Source organism: Tympanuchus pallidicinctus, unplaced genomic scaffold (genome assembly GCF_026119805.1).
Source record: "Tympanuchus pallidicinctus isolate F22 unplaced genomic scaffold, pur_lepc_1.0 scaffold8, whole genome shotgun sequence".
Classification (NCBI taxonomy): Eukaryota; Metazoa; Chordata; class Aves; order Galliformes; family Phasianidae; genus Tympanuchus; species Tympanuchus pallidicinctus.
The window spans coordinates 7,302,706-7,323,684 of NW_026294802.1; the positions used below are offsets into that span (position 1 = coordinate 7,302,706).

At 44.5% G+C, this 20,979-nt stretch overlaps 2 protein-coding genes across 4 annotated transcripts in view; both read right to left on the reverse strand.

Moving 5' to 3' along the window:
• AGK (acylglycerol kinase) overlaps positions 1–8,703 on the reverse strand; it is a 31,473-nt gene extending 22,770 nt beyond the window's left edge. The window contains exons 1-3 of one of the 2 annotated variants that reach the window (XM_052669575.1): positions 8,538–8,703; positions 2,843–2,882; positions 117–196 (exon numbers count right to left, since the gene is read on the reverse strand). In XM_052669575.1, coding sequence (XP_052525535.1) covers positions 117–196; positions 2,843–2,882; positions 8,538–8,647 — 230 coding nt within the window. In that variant the 5' untranslated portion in view covers positions 8,648–8,703. The remainder of the gene's footprint in view (positions 1–116; positions 197–2,842; positions 2,883–8,537) is intronic. The other variant, XM_052669574.1, reaches the window with a different exon arrangement.
• A 5,730-nt stretch (positions 8,704–14,433) lies between these two features.
• TMEM178B (transmembrane protein 178B) overlaps positions 14,434–20,979 on the reverse strand; it is a 231,063-nt gene continuing 224,517 nt past the window's right edge. Inside the window, exons 4-6 of one of the 2 annotated variants that reach the window (XR_008202973.1) lie at positions 16,735–18,197; positions 16,197–16,308; positions 14,434–14,764 (exon numbers count right to left, since the gene is read on the reverse strand). The gene's annotated coding sequence lies outside the window, so the exon portion shown is untranslated. The remainder of the gene's footprint in view (positions 14,765–16,196; positions 16,309–16,734; positions 18,198–20,979) is intronic. The other variant, XR_008202972.1, reaches the window with a different exon arrangement.

Below are 20,979 nucleotides of genomic sequence, written 5' to 3' on the forward strand. Positions count from 1 at the left end.
TACACAGCAGCAGCTTGGCATCAGAGGGGGACATAAATGAGCTCAAAAATTGGCCAGCTTTTGTAGTGAATGGCAATTAGATATATAGAAAGAAGAGTGGGGGGAGGGAATTTTACCCTTTGCAAGCTGCTGGATTGAGGAAAACTGTCGCTTTCTTCAAAGGCATATTGGAAGGAATCAATTCGTTGCCAAAAACCTAAACAAGAGAAAAAGATCACAGTTCAGAGTAAGAACGATGGTAAGGGAGTTCAAATTAATCCATCTCCACAAATATCAACAGGCTTTGAAGCCTCACAACATTCAAATTGCTTCCATTTTCAGTCACTGTACAGGTCTCCCATTCAAACATCAGAACTCTTGGCAACAGATAATGCCAGCATCACAAGAAATCTACACTTGTTTTAAGATTCATCCACCATTTCCTTTTCGTCAGCTTCTAGCTTTCTGTCACGGGAAGGAAGACCCATGATACTACATCTCTCCGTAACAATCACCAAATTCCTCTTCAACTTTTCATGCCATTCTGAATAGGTGCCTTAACTTTAAATTCTTTGAGAGCTACTTCACACAGCCTCTTGTGCACTTCAGCCATTCATACTCATCTCCATGGTTTTCCAGCACGAGGGGCAGGAAAAGGCAAAGCCCCAACATTACTCCCCTCTCTGCAAGAGCCCTCTCGGCTCACCTCAAGGCATCCCCACTGCCACAAGATCAAACTGGTTCTGAGCCCGGCGGTGCTGACGTGTTCAGCAACACCAACCAGAAGGCTCAGAAGCAAAGCAGGAACAAAAGACTGCTGTACTGAACACAAGAGTCAACTGTCCCTGCTTTCTTCTCCTTTAAAGCTTTATCCCCTGTCAGGAATTTTTATGAAGGTGGACATGGTGCACAAAACACTGTAGATTTGAGCGATCATCAGCTGCTTGAAGTTGAAAGGACTTTCCCTCACCAGCTTTGTTCAGGAAGCCTCATCTGGTAGGAGCTGGCCATGCCATGGAAACATTCAAACTTCTTCAAGGAAGTTGCTGTGAGCAAAGGAATGGTCAAAGAAATGGCACCAAACCAGCTGTTCCGTAGTTTTACCAAAAAAAAAAAAAAAAGGCAAAAAAATGATTCTGTGTTTTACTGCTGTTGTTAGAGGGGCAGGATTGGGAAAGATATGACACATCACAGCTGTTAGAAAGGATTATTTACTTGGGAGAGCACAAGGTGATGCATTTGCTTGCTCTAAACAATCTAAACGTGCTCATAAAAATGTACGAGTATTGGCATGACCATTTCTTTATGTAACAGATGAGGATATTGATGTTACATACGGGAGCATTTCCAAAACAAATTCTGATTTTTAAGACAGGAAATAAAAAAATAATAATGCAACATTCTTTAAGTTTTGCGGTCAACTTAAGGACATTAAAAATGATCACTGAATGGATAAGAAAGTATAATTTCAGAAAGGAAATATCCTTTCCAGCTCCTTGTTAAATGTACAAATCCAAGCACTGCGTTTCTGGACTTCTAGGAAGAAACTCACTACTCTGTGATTATGAAAAACCCCATTCCGTGAGGCTTAACAACGCTTTATGAATGTAAACAGAGATGTGATATGCCTTTACAAGAAACTATCCCCACTTGACTGACTAATCAGTTTGCCACCTAAGCAGGACCTATTTAATATACACCCAGAGCTCAGTAACATCAGCCAGAGCCCACATTTGTGAAGTCCATAGTCAGCTGACACTGGTTTATTCAAGAGAAGGACGTGTAAAAGGTTTTTCAGTGTTGTAAATGAGTTGTCTATTGTGGAATCCTTCTATCATCATCTGCCAACCCCAAGGCTGTCATCACAAAGTCATCAGTTATGACAACACACACACTTAGGTCTTGAAATTTCTCCTCATACATCACTCCATCAATACCTTTCTTTTTATAATGCCAGGAATTGGTCAGCATGCGTCAAACACTGAGGCAAAAACTGCTATTTTTGGCAATATAAAAGCAACTTCTGTCACCGTGAGATCTCTGCAGTGAAAATTAATATAGAAAACATAAAAATGAAGAACAACAGATAGTCTGAGCTGAAATTGCATTTCAGTGTGAAGGTATGATTTATGGAAGTAATATTTTTTTGCTTTTTATTTATCATTATATTTTTCATTATACATTACTTTTTTTTTCTCCATAATCATTTTAGAAAACTTGAATTCCTTTACATCTGTTTTGGCAAAACAGTTCCACAGTTCAGATCAGGTTCCTTTGAACATCATTCCCTCAACATCTGGCAGCCCCAAATTGGGATTATTCAATGCACTGCAGCTATGAAGCAGGGTAACCTCAAGCAGAGCTCTTCAATGAGAAAAATAGTTTTTATCATTCTCCTTTGGCCCCAGTACGTAGCAGTGATGGTTGCAGTATCACACCCTAACATACTGGCACGGAAAAGTGAGTTTGAAATTAACTCCTAGGAGATAGAAAGACTCCTAAAATCTGCACCATACCACCAAGGCAATCAGAGCCATCAGGACAGCATCTCTGACACACGCATGGAGGAATTCAGTTTGCAGCAATGGAGGTACGGGTAGCAGGAGCAGTGGCTGAAACCTCACACCCCAACGAGGGCACTGTGCCACCCATTGCAACAGCAGAGCCAGGGCACGGCGGGTACGGAGCCCCAGCTTCGGGCTGCAGGCCTGCCCGCCCTTTGGCACTGGAGCAAGGGAACACAGATGGCAGCATTACAAGGCTTGTCACGTAGAGAGGGCCTGCTGGGAACATCTCAGGAGCCCTGCACAACCAAGATAAGACGGGGATTTTAATCTAATTTTATCACTTTAAACGGTATTACCTGGGCTTCTAGGCACGCGGCTCTCCGTAGCAGGTTATCGCTATTAGATAAGACAGAACAGAGAGTGGACATTAGGTTGAGTAAGTTTAAGACAATTTGCTCTTTTTCAAGATAAAGGTGTGTACCCTTTTCACACATGCTCTGACAGCTCTAAAATAAAAATACGGATTCTTTAAGGCCTGTTTAACACGCTTAGGGATAAAAAGCACCCTTTTAAGCACATTCTGCATGCGCACACAAACACCCTTTCTACAGGAAACAGAAAACAAAGACCAGTGCGCTGAGATTACATAAGCCATGAGACACTGTAGCACTGTGATTTATTTTTGAATTGGTACATAACTGTACTCCAGATCCAAGCTGCTTTTCCTTTAAAAATAAAAGTTAATACTGCTTGTTATTTATACTGAAGGTACTTACCATTCTGGGACAAGACAAAGGATTTAGAGTTGACTTTATGCATAACTTCTATAGACTTAAATCTTTGCGCATTCCAGCTGTGAACTTTCCCTCCCCCAGTCTGTAAGCTGACCACATTAATGCAGGGCCTACCATGTACCCAGGTCTGAGCATGACTAAGGCCAGAGAGGTGAAATAACCCAATATACCTCAGCGAAACTTCAAAATAAAGAAGAAATAACAGTATTAGATATGCCACTGACAGTCATGTCAGAAAGAGACTCCAGACTCTGATCTGTATGCTTGCGACACGAGCAAAGTGGAAGACAGTATGCTGGTGGTAAGCAAATTGGAAGTAAAGCTACTTAGTGTGCAGCACACTTCAATTCTTCTCCAGACCAAAAAAATGCCCCATTGGGCTTCAGAGAAAGAAAAATGAGTCCTATTCTGTAGCACCCAGCTTCATCTGTCCTCTGGCTACAAGACATTCCCCTCTCTGTGCTAAAACCAATGATCCATCAGCTCTCCCTCAGCAGTATCTGACAAGACAGTGTATTATTGTCTCAAAAATCACAAGTACAAAAAAAAAAAGTTACAGTCAGCATAGTGCATGCTACACCCATTAAAAAGATCCAAGGCAAGCCATGAAAACCATTTGACTACGGAAGCAGCACATTTCTACCACAAACTGTTTTCATTGGGCCAAATTCTGCAGTGGGAATGGCAGAAGAGTAGGCAAAGTCTTGATCAGAATGATGGACCACAGCAGGAGTATGATCTGTACAATGTCACAAGCTTATGCGATTTACCAAAGGAACCAGGTAAGCTATTGGCACTGACAACACCTACAGGTGATGATGCAGTGTCCTAAAGGGAGAAGTAGGGTGACTTTAGGTGAGATATAAAGCTCTGAGAAAATAGCTCTACAGAAAAAAAGAAAAAGAAAGACACAGATTTATTCTTAGTAATAATAAAAATACCACTGGAGAACTCATTCTGGAAAAAGAAAATATGTAAATAACAGCTCACCAAGATAACAAGTAACTGGAATGTCTAAAAAACTCCTCAGAGGCATAAGCATGTTTTTAACTGTCATAAAACCAAAGCAGTAAGCCATTTGTATTAAGTACCCAAAATACAACCTAGAGGAGCAGCGCTTGTGTTTGATTGCAACAATGTGAGGAAAGAGCATCAGTTAAAATAACTCTGCCTGGAAAGGTTTGTGTACAGGGCTAAACTGAAGTGCCACAGCTAATTCCAGTTCCATCAAGGCAGGCTACGCCCACACTGCCCTGTCTGGAACAAAGACCAGAAGAACCATTTATTGATCAGAAACTCAGGGATGATTTGACGTTCCTCTCCAGCAGAACAGCACACACAGTCCCACGCCATCCCCACCACATTCACAGGTTGAACGTATTTTAAAGCTATCTAATGATGCCAGGCAACAGGAAGATGTTTATATCCTTAATTTGTGTCAGTGCTTTGCTATCTTCACTTCTAAGAGGAAAAAGAAGCACAAGTACACCCACACACAGTTGTATCTGTGAGTACATAGGCCTCCTTCTGCATCACAGCCCTTGTAACTAACCTATTAACCTGTACACAGGGACTGGTGGTCACCAATGTCGTCCTGAATGTCTCCTGCCAGAAGAGCACAGATGTGCACAACGTAGTCTGTCTGCTCCCTGGCTGAGGCTGCACCCCCTGGGCAAGTGCCCATCTTTTGGTAGCTTCCAAAACAGCACCCTCTTTGCTCGATATCAGCATTTACTCTCACCTTGGCTTTTGAAAGCCAGGAAAGACAAACCTTGGTTTGCATCAGCTTCACCCAGGACACAGAATTTACACTCCATGTTCTTGATGAAGATTTGATGAAATAAAGTCATCCACTCAGGAAGACACATGGAAAGGTGACAAAGTGAGTTATCAGCTGGCAACCACACAGAGACCAACACTGAAATTACAGATAACAACAGCACTCAGATGGCTAGCAAGCAGACAAAGGCCCAGATGCTTTGCCAGCATTTTCTATGGAGAATGTCAATATTTCAGTGTATACAGAGTTAAGCAGAGCACCTGAGGAGTCCACCGCCTCAGCACCATACAGCAGTCCCCAACCTAACAAGGTGATGACCACTCACCCAGTGGAACCACTGCAACACTCTGCCCGCCCAAGTTGCACACTCAGTCAAGCTGGCATCCATCATGCAAGAGACAAAATTGCTGCTCCTGCCATCTCTGGTGGCTCACTGCACCATTCGGGATGTGTGAAGGGCAGCAACAGCCCTACTGAGGAGAGTAGTTTCAGGACGTGAGCTGGAAAGGTGAGAAGTCATTTGGTGAACTTTTTAAAACAATCCTATGATATGCTGTCTTGCTGCTTTCTTCATCAGTAAGGAAACATTTCAAGAAATACAAGATGATGAGTACAATTTAAAGCAATTTGAATTTTACACTATGACTCCTTAAGCTAATGAATTCAACAGGCATCAGTAGCTACTGCTCAGAAACACAGACAGAATTAAGCTGTGTACCCTTTTTCCATCCTATTAAGTAAGGAAAGAGATTTTTAAAAGGCAAGTTGATTACTTCTCTGTAATCAGTCTTGTCTGGATACATTAAACAGAAGTGCAGAACTGAATATGAGCATGCCTTAGGCAATTTGCATGCCCTGCAAGGTTTGATCTAGTATATAAAATTCAGCATCCCTCAGACCTGTAGTACAATATGCTATTGATTACAATGATGATAGTCCATGTAATCCAGTGATATAAAACGGAGATAACCTCATATACGACAGCACTGAGTACTCAGTTTATTTCTTCAATACTATAAGGTATTTGCTACCCCAAATAGAAGGCAACTGATTTTAGATGCTCTTTTATGAGAAATAAAGGAATGTGAAGGTTCACTGAGGTTTTCCAAAAACAGCAACAGGGTTTTAGTTAACAGTAGTTCAACCAAACACTATGCCTATCACTCCACACATGAAAAGCTTTTGCTACCTCCTGATCGATATCTTTTTCGAAAAGCATTGCCCATTATACTAAATATTTAGATCATCCAAATCACAAATGGTGGAGGGGGAATCAGCACAAGATTTCCTCTTTGCTCTTCTAGGTCATTCAAGGATGAACAAAGATGAAAGGCTAACACACTGATCCAGAAATATGAAAAAAGTACTACACAAGACCAGGATAAGAAATGCCTTGGCCTTTACAGACCATCAACAACCTTCAGACTAATTCAGAGAAGAACCCTTTCACTGCAGTGCCCCTCTCTCCTGTACAGCCTATGAAACACAACAGCATCCACATCAGATCCCCGACACAGCCCACATCGTGCTGGAAGGGGGGCAACATAGGGTCCAAGTTTTGACTGGTCTGGTGTGGAGCCGTCAGTTGGACTCAATGATCCTTACGGGTCTTTCCCAGCTTGGGATAATTAAGCAACTTCCCAGCAGGGAAGATGCATAAAGGATGAGTTTGGAGAAGGTAACATTCTCCGTGTCCCCACCTGTCCATGCAGCATTGCCCAAAGTCTTAAGCAAGTGCTCCAGAGTTTTTCTGTCCCTATGTGCAGGCTGAGACTGACTACAGAAGAGTTACTATTTATTTGCAGGGCAGATAGTAGCAGCTTCACTTAATGCAGGCATCATAGCCTCCACATTCAAAAGAAGAACGAACCCTGAGAAGTCAGAATAGCAAATGAGCTTCTCCTTGCAAGAGAAACATTTCAGAAATTTCAGGAGGATGAAAAAGCCAAGAAGAATGGAGGAGGGGAGAAAAACTCCTTTCCAGCTGCAAATAAATGAGCAACACCTCAGACAGCTAATTCCAGGAAGTCAGAGGCTAATCTGAACCAATGCTGTGCTAAAGCAAGCCCCTTCATCAGAAGCTCCTGCAATGCCAGAAAATGAAGCACAAGACTTCACTAAACCTTTAATCTGTTCTAAGAGGGCAAATATAAGTGCAGTAGTATGCCTGGTGCATAGTAATTTAGCCTCTGATGCTACTAACAGCATGACACAGAGCCAAGACAGCCCATGTACGCCTCTTTCCTTGATCTGTCCAAGTAGAACTGATATAGAAACAAAGGAACTGGGAGTGACTGACATGAAAAGAAACGCAAAATCCACTAGCACGTTTGGAAGCAAAACAGAAACTGCAAAGTGGGCCCCTAGCCTATCCCTGCTATGGGCAGCCAGGAGAAAAGACCTTCTGTACTGACAGACATCAGTGTGCCCATGTGGCCAAGAAGACCAGTGGCATTCTGACTCGTATCAGGAATGGTGTGGTGAGCAGGACTAGAGAAGTAATTCAGCCCCTGTACTTGGCACTGGTGAGGCCCCACCTCGAGTACTGTGTTCATTTTGGGGCACCTCCATACAGAAAGGACATGGAGGTGCTGGAGCAGGTCCAAAGAAGGGCAGCAAGGCTGGTGAAAGGCTTGGAGAGTGTGTCCTACGAGGAGAGACTGAAGGAACTGGGGATATTCAGTTTGAGGAACAGGAGTCTGAGGGGAGACCTTATTGCTCTCTTCCGATACCCAAATGGTATTTGAGCGGGGCTCGTCTCTTCTCAGTGGTGACAGGCAACAGGACGAGGGGAAATGGCCTCAAGTTGCACCAGGGGAGGTTTAGGTTGATGATCTCGAAGGTCTTTTCCAGCCTGAGCAATTCTATGATTCTATGATCCTATTCTGTGGGCACAGGGCAGCGCAAAAGGGCATCTGCCCTGGAACTGCCACACTCTTGCCATCAGTCTTCAGTCCGTTCAGTCTTTTTCCTGTTCCCGGGCTAACACAATCCTCCACAGAGCTCAATAAATGGCTCAACAGTCGTCACTTTTCCCAAACCGTTCAGCTCTCTGAACAATCTGGTCTAGAGGGAGGCGCCCCTGCAACTGGATGACCTTAAAGGTCCCTTCCAACCCAAACCGTTTTATGATTCTCAAAAGAGCATTCTGCCGCAGGGCTGCAGTCTGCATTAGAGTCACTCCGAGTTCTGTCCAAGGCCCTCATGCTCACGGGCTCTCCCGTGCTGTGCATCCTATGTACAGTAAAGAAACACTGCGTTACCTCTTAAGACAAAGGGAAGACCGAAGAACGGAACGTGTAAACACTTTTTCCCCACTGTGTCATGCAGGTGAAAGCACCATCCCTACACGTGGCGCTAACAACCGCAAAGCACCGAAACGTAGGTACCAAAAGTTCTGCTACACAGCCCGACCCGACAGCGGACAGGACACGGAGCCTTCCCGCCCCTCAGCCCTCCGCCCCGGGCGGCACTTACCAGTGCTTCCCGTACAGCCAATTCCCCCCCCAGCTCAGCAAGCACACACCGAACGTGGTTTTCTTCCAGTGGTTCCTCAGGGTGGCGAACACCTTCCCCGCCCCCGCCATGCCGCCGGGGAAGCGGCGGCCACGCTGCACGCACCCCAAGGGAAACGACGCGCAGCCCTCCGCCGCCGCCGCCCGGCTCGGCTGGAAACGGCAGCCATGGCCCTGCGTTCCGCGCTGCCGGCCCTAAGGTCACTTCTAAGCAAAAAATGACAAGGGAACATATTTTCGTGGCCGTGCTTCTGTGCTCGTAGACGCGGTGCAGTCGCCTTCAGCCTTGAGGTGGCCCGCAGCGGGGAGGTGGTGGAGTCACTGTCCCTGGAGGTGTCCCAAAACTGCATGGATGTGGCACCGAGGGATGTGGTCAGTGGGAATGGTGGGCATGGGACAGTGTTCACCTGCGTGCACTTTGTCCAAGGTCTTTTCTAACCTTAATGTTTCTGTGATTCTATGATTTGATGTCCAAGTCCTACCAAATAAGTGACCACTGCACCAGGAGAAACATCGCCAACCATGGGGAAACATCTCCACCCGTGCCCTGCTCACAAGGATGTCCTGCAGCTGGTGAGGAGCCAACATTCCAACGGGGAATTGTGGAGATGTGACTGAGTGACCCAGCTTCACGACGGCACAAACCTTTGGGACAACCCAGAGACAGCCCAGGGAGACCTGAGAGCAGCCTCTCAGTATTTAAAGGGGGGACAGCCTCTCAATAAAAAGGAGGGGACAGACTTAATAAGGTTTGTTGTGGTAGGATAGGGGGAAATGATTTCAAACTAAAAGAGATGAGTTTTAGATTCATTATGAGGAAAAGGGCTTTTTTTTTTTTTTTTTTTTTTTTTTTTTTTTTTTTAATGATAAAGGTAGTTATGCACTGGCACAGGTTACCCAGTAAGGCAGGGGATGTCCCATTCCTGGAGGCACCCATGGACAATCTGGAGGGGCTCTGAGCTCTCTGATCTAGCTGTTGGTGTCCCTGTTCATTGCAAAGGAGTTGGACCAGATGGCCTTGAAAGGTTTCTTCCAACTCAACTGATTCTATGATTTTCTGAAGCCAGAGGTGAAAGCCTGGTGCAGCATTCATGCCTGGCTTCATCGGATGCAAAATGCAGAGAGTGCAAATGGCTGCAGAGATACCAGGGGGATGAGCTGATAACCAAATGAGAAAGGAGTGCAGAGGGGCAACCACTCAAAGTGGACTGTTGGCTAAACAAGTGGTGTAAGGATGTGCTCTGCTTTTGGAGAACACTGTCCTTCTGCCAAGGACTAGTACTTACAGAGGATCTCTGTGTTAATAAAAGTGGACTGATGGAGGCAAAATTTGGGACTAGAGGTACTTAAAAGTCTGTTCTGAAAGAGTCATGTTGATGCAGAAGAGAGGGCAGAAGCCACTCCACTGTTACTGCTGAGGAAAGCAGATTAAAACCTGCAGATTGGTTTCCCTACAGTTGCTTTTGATGTCTGGTTCAGGCAGACCCTTGCCCAGTAGCCATCTCTTCCCACTTAAACATTCTGGCTTTACCTATTCAGTGCATTTCATCCAAATTCGTAATTGTCATGAGCTGCCACAAGTGATTTACAGAGATCTGCTATAGCTTCTTGTTTCACAACCAAATCTTTGGAATGTTGTAATGTTTATTAACAACGTTTCCAAAACAAGCTTGGATTTTTTTATATAAACCTTTTTCAGTATGCCAGTACAGGTTCAGTGAAGTCAGAAGAATGCTGAAATACGGGAAGAGCCTGAATGTTTCTAAGATGGCGGAATGGAAATTTTCCTGAGTTCATATGCATGAAAACACATTTGTGTTAGTATAACCAAGGCATTTTAGCTCAAATAATTGTTGTCTTTCTACATCATCAGGAAAAGGACTTGACCCCTGCCTTAAGCAGGCTGGAAGAGCTCCAGAAGTCCCTTCCCACCTCAGCCATTTTGGGACGTTATCTGAGAAACTGGTCTAGAAATTTGAGATGGTGCTTTTTGACAACTGCCCTTAGAAGAAACATTGCAGACAGCAACAACAGATTGTGTGCTTATCCCATTATCTGGCTTTACTTAGGATGCAGAGTCCATTCTGCAATTCCTCCTGGCAAACATGCATGTCCTAGTTTTCGGCTGTGGCTGTTTGATTGCCCTCAAGGTAGATCACACCTGCCACGCTCTCACATGTACCAGATACTTCCTTTTTAGCTCTCTTAGTTTTTGCATGTCAAATCGATAGAAGTAGGTATTAGAATAAGTGCAATGAAAAATGAGAGGATAGAGGTCTGATTTTGAGCATCCTCTACATTGTATGCTGTAGTCCTTTGTAAGTCAAGTAAAATGACTGCTACCTTTTTCAGAAAACTGCTTGGAGGAGGCTGAAATATGTGCTTAGGTTTCTTATGATTTCTTACACCGGATGGTTTGCGTAAAAAGAACTCAGCGTTTGAAAGGCTGCTCCACAACTGACTTGGGATTTATCACCTAAAATTACCACACAAATTAATTGTGAAGACAAATCTGTGCCTCATCCCAGACCATGCTTCAGGGATATATTTGTAACATTAGAAAACTCACATGCTTGACCAGGTAAGCTCTCTTCTTAGCTAGAGTACATGGCAGAAACAGTAGAGGAGGGATGTTTTCTACCACTTGACAGTGTCCTATGATTGTACATACGTAAGCGTTATCAAGGACAGAGAATGATTTATTCTCCTTTTCTGTTCAGCACAACTTGTCCTCACCTCAGCTAACTCATCTATGTTGCTGTGTTTCTGCCATGATCATTCCTCTGGGAACAGGGTTGAAGTCACTGATTTCATCACATGGTATGTAGTTCTGAGTTGAACCTTCTGATACCTCCAGGGAAGCTGAGAACAGAGTCCTATTCCCAGCCACCAGCTGGTCTTCTATTCAAATTCACGGCCTGAAAGCTAATTCTAGCCACATGGTCTGCAGATAATCCACATATGGCTGAGCTGGGTGACCCCATCCTGAGTCTCCAGTACATTCTGCATCAACACTCTGCAAAAGCAGGAGTTTCTTTACGTGTTTGTAGCATGAAGGATGAGCTCTGTCTGTCCCCAACACCTCCCTTTACACACCTTATTGATACTGCTGTGGCAAGAGTGGTATGGGGGGAATATCTTTTGGTACAGAAATCTGAAGCTTCTGTGCTGCTGATGAAAAATTCCCAGACTGCAAATCTCTCCACACTTCTGGCCTCTCAAGGGAGATTAAAGCTCTGCTTTAATTCTGCAGCCCCTGAGCACCAAGATGATCTGCAGTGGATAGAGTCCTTGTCCTTGGTCCCTTGGAGTGTCTCTCCAGATCAAACTGTGGGATGGGAGCTGCAGCCTTACTAGTGCAGCCATACTGCACTATTCCCACATCTCCAACTTTTCTCTCTCCACAAGCCTGTCTCTCTCACAGGACTGAGCTGCAGAAAGTGCTGTTTCCTTGTCTAGGGGTTCTCATGCTAGCTGAAGTCTCTGGTGGATTTTTCCAGTTGGTGTTTCTTTACTTGTGTTCATGGGCCCAGCATCTGCAGCCTTTCTTCCACTCCGTGTCTTAGGTCCCTCTCCATTCCACCCTGGCTGCTGTTCTGTATAAGAACAGGGTGTATTGCAGCCACTGAAGCTAACCAGAGAAATTTTGTATCTGTGATAGCAGAAAAAGTCCATGATGGATTCTTTTGCCCTCATTTTCAGCTCTGCCCAAAGGTGCAAGCCCCCGGGGCAGTCATGTCTGCAGTCAGTGCCTGCTCCGCTGGTGTGGAGAAAGGTCTGAATTACACTGACAGAGTTTTGATTGGGTAATTCAGAAACACTCTACGTGAGAATAATCCCTACATTTCCTTCCCTCCACTTTTCCTTTTCTATTCAGTAAGCAGAACACAATATGAGCTTCACCCTCCCTAGATCAAAATTCAGGAGCGTGTCCAGCGTATTTCTACAGCAAAAAAACACTGCTTTTTTGCCCTGCCCCCTCTTCCCATGGCTGGACTATTATACAGAAATATTCCCCAGTTCTTAGAGTTTATTAACCTTTTTTCCAAGGGAATGAATGGAGATATTCACAGCTTTTGAACAGTCGCAGAAACCCATTAAATTTCTCTATGGCAGTCTTCTCAGGAGGTTGTTCCTTTAGCAGAGACATTTCAGGAGGCTCTGCACCTTCTCCCAACCTATCTGGATTCAGTAAATGCAGGTGCCACTGAGGCATTAGAGTGAGCAGTCCTGGCTCCAACCTTTAAGTGTAGCAAGGCAACTGAAAAAAAATTGCTATAGACTTGTGATCTTGGAGCTGGCCAGAAATATTGGCTCCCCATCATGTCCCATCGCCAGCACCAGCTGGGTTGGTTCTCCCTCAGGTCTGCTTTGAATGAGAGAACAAGGACAGTGTCCCAGGCTGGGATCAATCCCTTCACTCAGCAGCACAAAACCCAATGCATAAAAACCCATAGCAACTTCTGTGTTTGATAAACTACTTGCTTTCATTGAAGATGTCAGTGAGGGCTAATCTGAGGACATCACTTAAATCACCGGTAGGGGATTCTGTTCTTATAAAGTTCTGCTGGTCCAGACTAAGGTCACTCATCCTGCATCTGTAGGCAGCACCCGTTTGGGTGGTGGAAGCTGGCATCCATCATGCTGGTAACACAGAAGAACACTCCGCAGGTGTTGACACTGCCACTAACAGAACCTCAGAGTGAATGATTTACAGCCACCAGATTCTCACACAGGTAATTTGCTTCCAGCAGAGATTAATGTTCATTGTTTAATGACAGTAAATAAATACATTTGTATTCTCTCTATTTGTTGTACAGCTGGATAAGAGAATGGGTAGGAAACCAAGGCTTTCATGCTACTGTTATGTACTACATACCTATGGCTTCATTAAGATATCAGCTGCCTGAAAATTCTGATACTGCTGTATACTATCCTGGTTGCATCCAAAGCCAGATGATATTATATGCAGAAAAACTCCAGAAAATTACCAATACATCTGCAGCAATGATTCATTTTTTACTGAGGCAATGACATTCTAATCTATGGACCAGATGGAATGGGCCTTGGGCAATTGTAATCAAAGAGCAACAGACACATTTTGAAGGAAGAAGAGATTCCCAGTTGGTTTCCTACTAAATGCTTCTATTTTCATTTTGTTTTGACTCAGTTGTGTGCATCAGTGCACACATCTGGCTGACATCTTAAACCATCTACCTGGAACACTGCTGTGTATACTCAAAATTCCACTTCTTTCAAAGTCAGTACCAGTGCCCTATGACAACGTATTGTTTTATGCTTGTCCTTAGGTGGAGTTGGGGTCTGCAGCATTGGTGGCAGTCGAAGGCTGGATGAGAAGATTCATCACTAATGAAGAACCACTCCCATTCATCTTCACTGACCAGATAACTTTGCCACCACAGAAGCTAGACAATTAGTCTGACTTGGATTTTGGAGCACAAAATATGGTCACTTAGGAAAAGTGTAATCCTGCTGAGTTACTACAGATTGGTGTAGCATCTCGCTTTTTAATTATCTCATAGTTTTCAAATATCTCAAAGGCCATCTTTTCACTCTATCAAAAAATTTGCTGGAGTTACAGATCTGCCTATCCTATCATATATACAGTTTCCTTAGGTTGTGGAGGACATCTGAGTTCACCCAAAGGGACTCTGTCTAAACTCTGTAGCATTCTCTGCAAGAGTATTTCAACAAGCTCTGTGGCTAGTTTGTGTTCTGCACAGTTTTACATTGCATTTTATGTTTCAGAAAGTAGCTAAGCGATATGTTTAAAAAATAGCTGTTGTTATTCTCATGTTGTTAATTTTCGTGCTAATTATGAGACAGGACTCAGACACTGCTTTTGAATTCCATAGTTTCTTCTATTACAAACAGAGTAGTGGGTTTCTTTTTTTTTAATTCACATCACATCATGGTCTGGTCATTTGAAAGGCTGACTTGGCTTTTCTTGTCATTCAGAGATACTTTCCACTTAATATGCTGTTTTCAGAATCTGTGGCAAAGATGAAGGCAGTGTAAGACTCTTGGACTTGACAAGGCTGGATTAGAACAGTCTTGTATTTCATATTAAATGCAAGCATCTTGAACCAGTTACTAGCCTTTCCAAATGCACAGGCGTTGCTGACTCCATTTACATGATATCTTCGCTTACTTTGATTTCTTGCTTTCCTGTTTTAAGAACAGATGGAGAAAGTAATTTAAGCACTGAATACCATAAGGTACCTGGAATAAAGTAAATTAAGGAAACACTATGAGAGAACAAATAGAGGAGTTAAACCACAAGCAGAAGATTCACAATTAAGAATTAATGGAGAATATAAACTTAGCCAAGCAACAGAAATCACCTGGCTGAGAGGGAGTCCTACAGTGTGTAGGCAGTGCAATGACACCGCAGATATGTAGAGAATCCGAAGTCAGAGAAGAGAGGAGACAGAGTGTATGGAATTTTACAAACTGCAGCAGGTAACACAAATTGTGATAATGTCTACTGTATGACCAAAACCACAAGGAGTACAACGGACTGCATCACACGGAATCAGAACCACAGAATCATAGATGTTCAATTCCAGGGAATAAAATGTTTTCAGAGCTCTTCTTGGTATATGGAAAACAACAAAGAGAGACAAAAGCATCTATCAGGCCTCTGAGAAGGCACAGGCCAGGGCTCAGAGCTGCCAGAAAACACGAGCATCAGGAGAACAAGAAAGGGATTGATGGAGAGGGGCCCACGTGGAGACCACGTGTGTGGGGTGCAGGAGGAGGGCCCTGCAGTCAGGGGGCAGGAGGACAGCCCTGCCCATGGCCCCACAGCCTCCCCACAGGTGACATCAGTGCCCGCACTCTCTGGCAGCACCGCGACATCCAGCAGAGAGGAGCAGCCCAGCACAGCAGGGGCTGACGATCGTGCGGCTCCCAGTCACGGCCCCGCTGCACACACGGCGAGGGAAGCGGAGCGGCCCCGCGAGGAGACGGAGCAGGAGGCAGCAGCAGGTCCCTCTGCCCGGAGCAGCAGCCCCTCCGCTCCTGGCCACTGTCCTGAGAGGAGCGCCGACAGTGACCTGGACCCACAGCCGCCCTGCAAGAGGCCGCCGCCTCGGCGGGACTAGCAGGGTTACACTTCTCTTTAATTAATAAATCATAAAAACTTTTCTTAGAATCCTGGAATAGTAGTGGTTGGGAGAGACCTCTGCAGATCATGCACTCCAGCCTAGATTATATGCGTCTCTGAATTCCAAGCCAAAGCACATAATGAACAGGAGCTCTACATAAACAAGAAATATTACACAACATAACACCCTAACAAAAATGGCTTCAGCATTAACTTTGGGTACAGACAGGATTGTTTCAAAAAAGAAATATATTGAAAATGTGTCTGCTTCCATACCATCTCATCAATTTTGCATGCATTTTTACTTAAACTAATAATGCTAGCTATTATGACAATGCACTGCAAATAAGTACCTCTGAAAATATGAAAATCTTTTTGTCTGTTATTTTCATATGTGACTACGTAAAATGTAGTGTATAATACAGCAGTATCTATTTTGCAATACGCCCTGTCGTTCAAGTGAACATGGTTCAAAAGATAAATCTTTCCTACCTTTAACCACTGTTCTTCCAGTTGGTTTCCCAAAGATACCTAGAAGACATCTTCTTGCTCCTAAGTATATGGTTGTTTGAGTGAAGCACCAGTTATATAGCCAGAGAGTCCTCTGTAAAGTGGCACAGTACTGAGAGGAAGCAGCTGTTCCACATGGTTTTACACAAAACCCATCACTTTGCATACCCATGCTACCCCATCTAAGGCTGGGAGCATTGCTTTAGAAAATCAGATTGCCAAGAGAAGGAATATAGAGGATAGATAAAAGAAAAAAGAAAAAAAAAAAGGACAGCACCATTTTCTTAGATGTCCCAGCAGCAGTCAAAGATCAAATAGCCTGTCTGGAAGAAAATAGGACACGTAATCCTCTAATAGTTATATAGAAGTGAATGCGTTGTTAGAAATAAGCCTTATGTAGAAAACCTCGTTATTGGTTACAATCGAAATGGATGTGTGGAAGTCCTCCAGGGACTGAAAAGTCCCAACCATAAGCCAGGAAAATCTTCCACGAGCCCTTAAAGGCACTGCTGAGACTCACCACGTGTACACGGGCGATTTTGGTGCTCCATTTGGCTGGCAAAGGACACATCCCAGAGCTGTGCATCTGTGTGTGTGGATGTACAGGGGTTGCCAGCACTTTACGAGAGCAGTGGGACAGCAGCAGCTGTGTATTCACTTGAGGTTGCCACCTCTGTCACGGTGAGTCTTCTGGCAAAGCCAAGAGAGCAGAGAGGAAGAATGTGCCTGATGTGTCCCCAGGAGGGGTGGGCATCCACCAAGTCTGTGGGTTCATGGCTGTGTGGCCACTTGTCCCACTTGGAGCCACAGATCCATGCAGCAGCAGCAGTTTCCTTACTGTAATCCTGGAATGTCACTAAGGATTGATTTAGAAAGGTAGGTAGGGTCTTCAATCTCTGATTTTGTAGTGAGCATCCCTGCCACCGCTATGCTGTCAGGCTTTTGTTGCTGGTCACTCACAGGTGATGGGAGCTGAACAAGCAGAGCTCTTGGAAGCCGGCAGCCTTCTGGGTGTGCGGTTCAATCACTTGGGCTTGTCAAAACCTCACAGTTTATGCTGAAGCTGGCATTGTGGCTGCAGCAAACATCAGGTCAGAGAATCACAGAAGTGAAGGGGTTGGATGGCACCTCGGGAGATCATCAAGTTCCTCTGAGCCTAGCTGAGTCGTGCCTCGCAACAGATGGGCCAGCTTGGGCCAAACATCAATCACCACGTCATTCACCTCAACGAAACGTATTTCCTGGTAGTTTGGGAACCATTGTATCTTAGGTTAATAAGCACTGTTATCTTCCTTCTCCACATTCATATACTCCATGTCATAGTTGCTGTGTCTTAAACAGAAATCACCCTCAGGATATCATCTAATTATCTTCTCATCATTCTGAAATTCTGTTTGGTACTACCAGTAATCTCATCATTACAAGTGCAACACTCATTGAACAAACAGAGAATAAAAATACATGCAATGTAGCAACCAAATTGTACTGGAATCTCACAGTCAGTGATGGATAATTCTGAAGCAGATTGTTCTCATACATTATTTCCTGAGAAAGATTTGAATAGTTCAAGAAAACCCTGTTTCAATCACAAGGTTCTATTCTAGATCCTGGCTATTTGACATGATTCCATCACCGCATACAGGCATGTTGAGAACCAGAAATGGTCAGATGCTTCCTGTGAGAGTGGGGAGAACTCTCAGCAGGGATGACATGGCTGGAATCTCATGGCACACACTAGTCCCTGCGCAGGCCCTGGGGGATGCTGGAGATGCAACAAAGTTGAGCTCTGTAACAGTGATCCAGCATCTCCTGGGCTCATCCTCTGCTTCTGGGTGACATCCTGGATGGACTTGCTTGCGGCTGGGAAGCCGTCATTTTCTTCTTGACAGGCAGCAGCTCCTGGCACTGCACTGAGAAAAGCAAAACTGCAGAGGAGTTCTGACCCACGTATGTTTAAGAGATAAGAGGTCTGATCCTCAGCTCCTGAAAGTAAATGGAAATACATTCATGAAGAGCAGAAGGGCAGATTTTCAGGCTGTTATTGCCTGTCATCTGTGCCCAGTTATACTTAGTTCTGTTACATCTGCACAGAGCCACTTGAACATGTATCAAAACAATTCCCGTCTCCAGCTTTGATCCACAGTCTGATCCAACAGTAGACCACCATTTGTCTAGCTGGTAAAATAAATGCTGACAAATTTAAGGTACTTTCTTTTTTTTTTTTCTTCTGTAAATGTATGCAGATAGATATGGAACATTTTATGAGTACATTGCACACCTGATAGAACCACTCATGATGGTTTCCTCTCTGGGTATAGAAAAAAGCATCCATATCCATGTTGATCATTGTCATCAATTCCATTCCTATACTTAATGCTCATTTTGGCCAGGAAATTTTTTCCAGAATAGCACAGATGAGCCTGTGAACTCTTTGGCATTCTCAGCCAAATGGCTAAAACAGTAATCCACCTCTTAAAGTAAAGTGGGTCCCATTAAGTGATCAAGGGAGTTGTAAGTCATGTGCGTGTGTGTACGTGCAAATTAATATGTGAGAGAGAAGCCAAGGCAGAGAGGTGCTGCATTTAGTATGAACTCGGGAAAGGTTACTAGACATTGCCTTTTGTGCTGGCCCAGCAACTTCCAGCTTTGTATTCATCCAAGTAATTGAAATCCCTTTCTATTTTAATACGCAAATTTGCATGTACTTCCATAATTCAGTATTACTGATGCAAACATAATAGAAATATATATGTGACCAGTTACATTCTTCAATAAAGTGGGCAAAGGGACAACATAGGAAGAGTCTTTAGAAACACGGAACTCTCCCGAATCCATAAAGAAAGAATAAAATAGGAATTTGGAGGATGATATGCTACCTCTGATGGCATAAGTGCCTGTAAATCTCATCCCTTCCCCATTCAAGTTCCGTGACCCTCCTCTGGACAAATTGGCTTATGAACATTTTCCTATGGAAAAATGCACCACAGATTATATTTGCAGCCAGTTTTAGGAGAAACAAAGGGGAAACCAGGCCATGAGGGCTCTTAGAGAGCAGGGCAAGTCTTCCAGTATGTGAGGAGCAATAAGACATCAGAGATTTCCCTATAAATCACATCTTGTGCTGCATATTTGCAGTGTGAGTTCTGCTGTGATGACAGAGCTCATCCAGGACACACACAGACAATATATATATACATATATATATGGCACAAGTGCCCCTGGCTTAGCGTTTGCTGCTTAGGTAGAATGATCTGCCAGCCTGGCTCTCCAGAAAGCTCAGTTTGCAGGAAGTCTCCTTTTAGCCCATATTCCTCATAGATGCGCAAGGAAGTAGGGACAGAGGGGCCTTGTGATCTCTCGGTATGGTTTGCAGCTTTAGAAATGACCCACATGAAATAGGAAATTAGTGATGTGATTCCTCCAGTCGTCCTCTTGGTGGAGTGGAAGCTGAGCAGCAGGTCTCGAGAACAGGGTTTGCCCTCAACCTCTTCTGATCCCTTTGAGCAAAAGGCAAGCATTTTCTGAGCTGGTAGGAGAGGATGTGACAGCAAAGGGGAAATGAGAGGAAGGAGAATAAAGGGCTGCACACAGAGGTGATACCCTTCAGGGTAAAGCTTGCTAGCTGAAGATTTCCCTTGTTTGTGACTGGGTGTTAAGAGCAGCGAGGCAACAAAAGGCTTTTTATTTAAGGTGCTGGCACTTCAGGAAAAAATGAGAAGAAAGGTGCTAAAAGCAAAATACATGGTTTTGTTTTTGGGTTTTTTTTTTTTTCTTTTTCTGTCTTCTCCCCCTTAAATTTCACAGCCTGAACTTCCTCAGTTTAAACTCCTGCCAGCACGGGTCTGACAGGAGAGTTGCCAGCCAGCCCCAGGCAGGTTGGGAACCCCGAGGCTCAGCAGGGTGGATGCACTGGGGCTGCCTGGGGCAGCTCCCTGCACATCAGGTCTCCAGGCCACCTCGGGCCTCCTGCACTGCCCTCGCCTGGACTGCAAGCCTCCAGGCCGCAGGGGTGCACGGTGTTCATGGTTGGTGAAAATTCATTTGTTGTTACTGGCAAGATGGTGAAAAGGTGCTGCAGTCATCCTCCCTGGCAGGCTCCAGGCCCAAAGCAAAGGCCCACGGCAGAGGCTGTGAGGAGACGAGGCGGCCCTATGGCTTCTGGTGAGGAGGGCAGCGGCAGAGGGCAGAGGTGCAGGGCTGCCGCCACCTGAGTCCACTGACCTCACTGGGACTCCCAGGACAGTGTGCATCTTCGTGGAAAAAAGCTGAGCTCAGAACATGTATTTTTAGCTAGGCTTCCTAAGGAAATGAAGAGTCTGTCACTTCTTGTCTACCCATCTGTCCCCATCAACCTTTGAATCTGCTGGCGACTTGAAAGCGAGTTTGATGAAGCGTTGGAAGTCTGAACATCGGATTTCTAATTGTGAAAATGGGGAGCTGAGAAGTGATGAGGAACACACAGTGATGCACAAACACCCTCCAACAGAGGGACAGACAGGAGGACCCAGCAGTGACCCCAGTTTGGAAGCCCCTCATCAGCCTCTGCAAACGGTGTTTCTTTAGAAAACTCCCAAAGGGAACGAGCTCAGCTAAATGAAGCAGAAACCATGGCATAAAACTGAAATACATGGTTTTGTTCAGTGCGTGGAATGACTTGTTTCATCCTCAGCTTCCTTTTCTCTGACCAGTGTAAAGGAATCTTGTAAGAAAACACAACAGAAAAGGAGGAAATCTGCCTTGCTGTGAAGATGGAAGTGCTTTACCT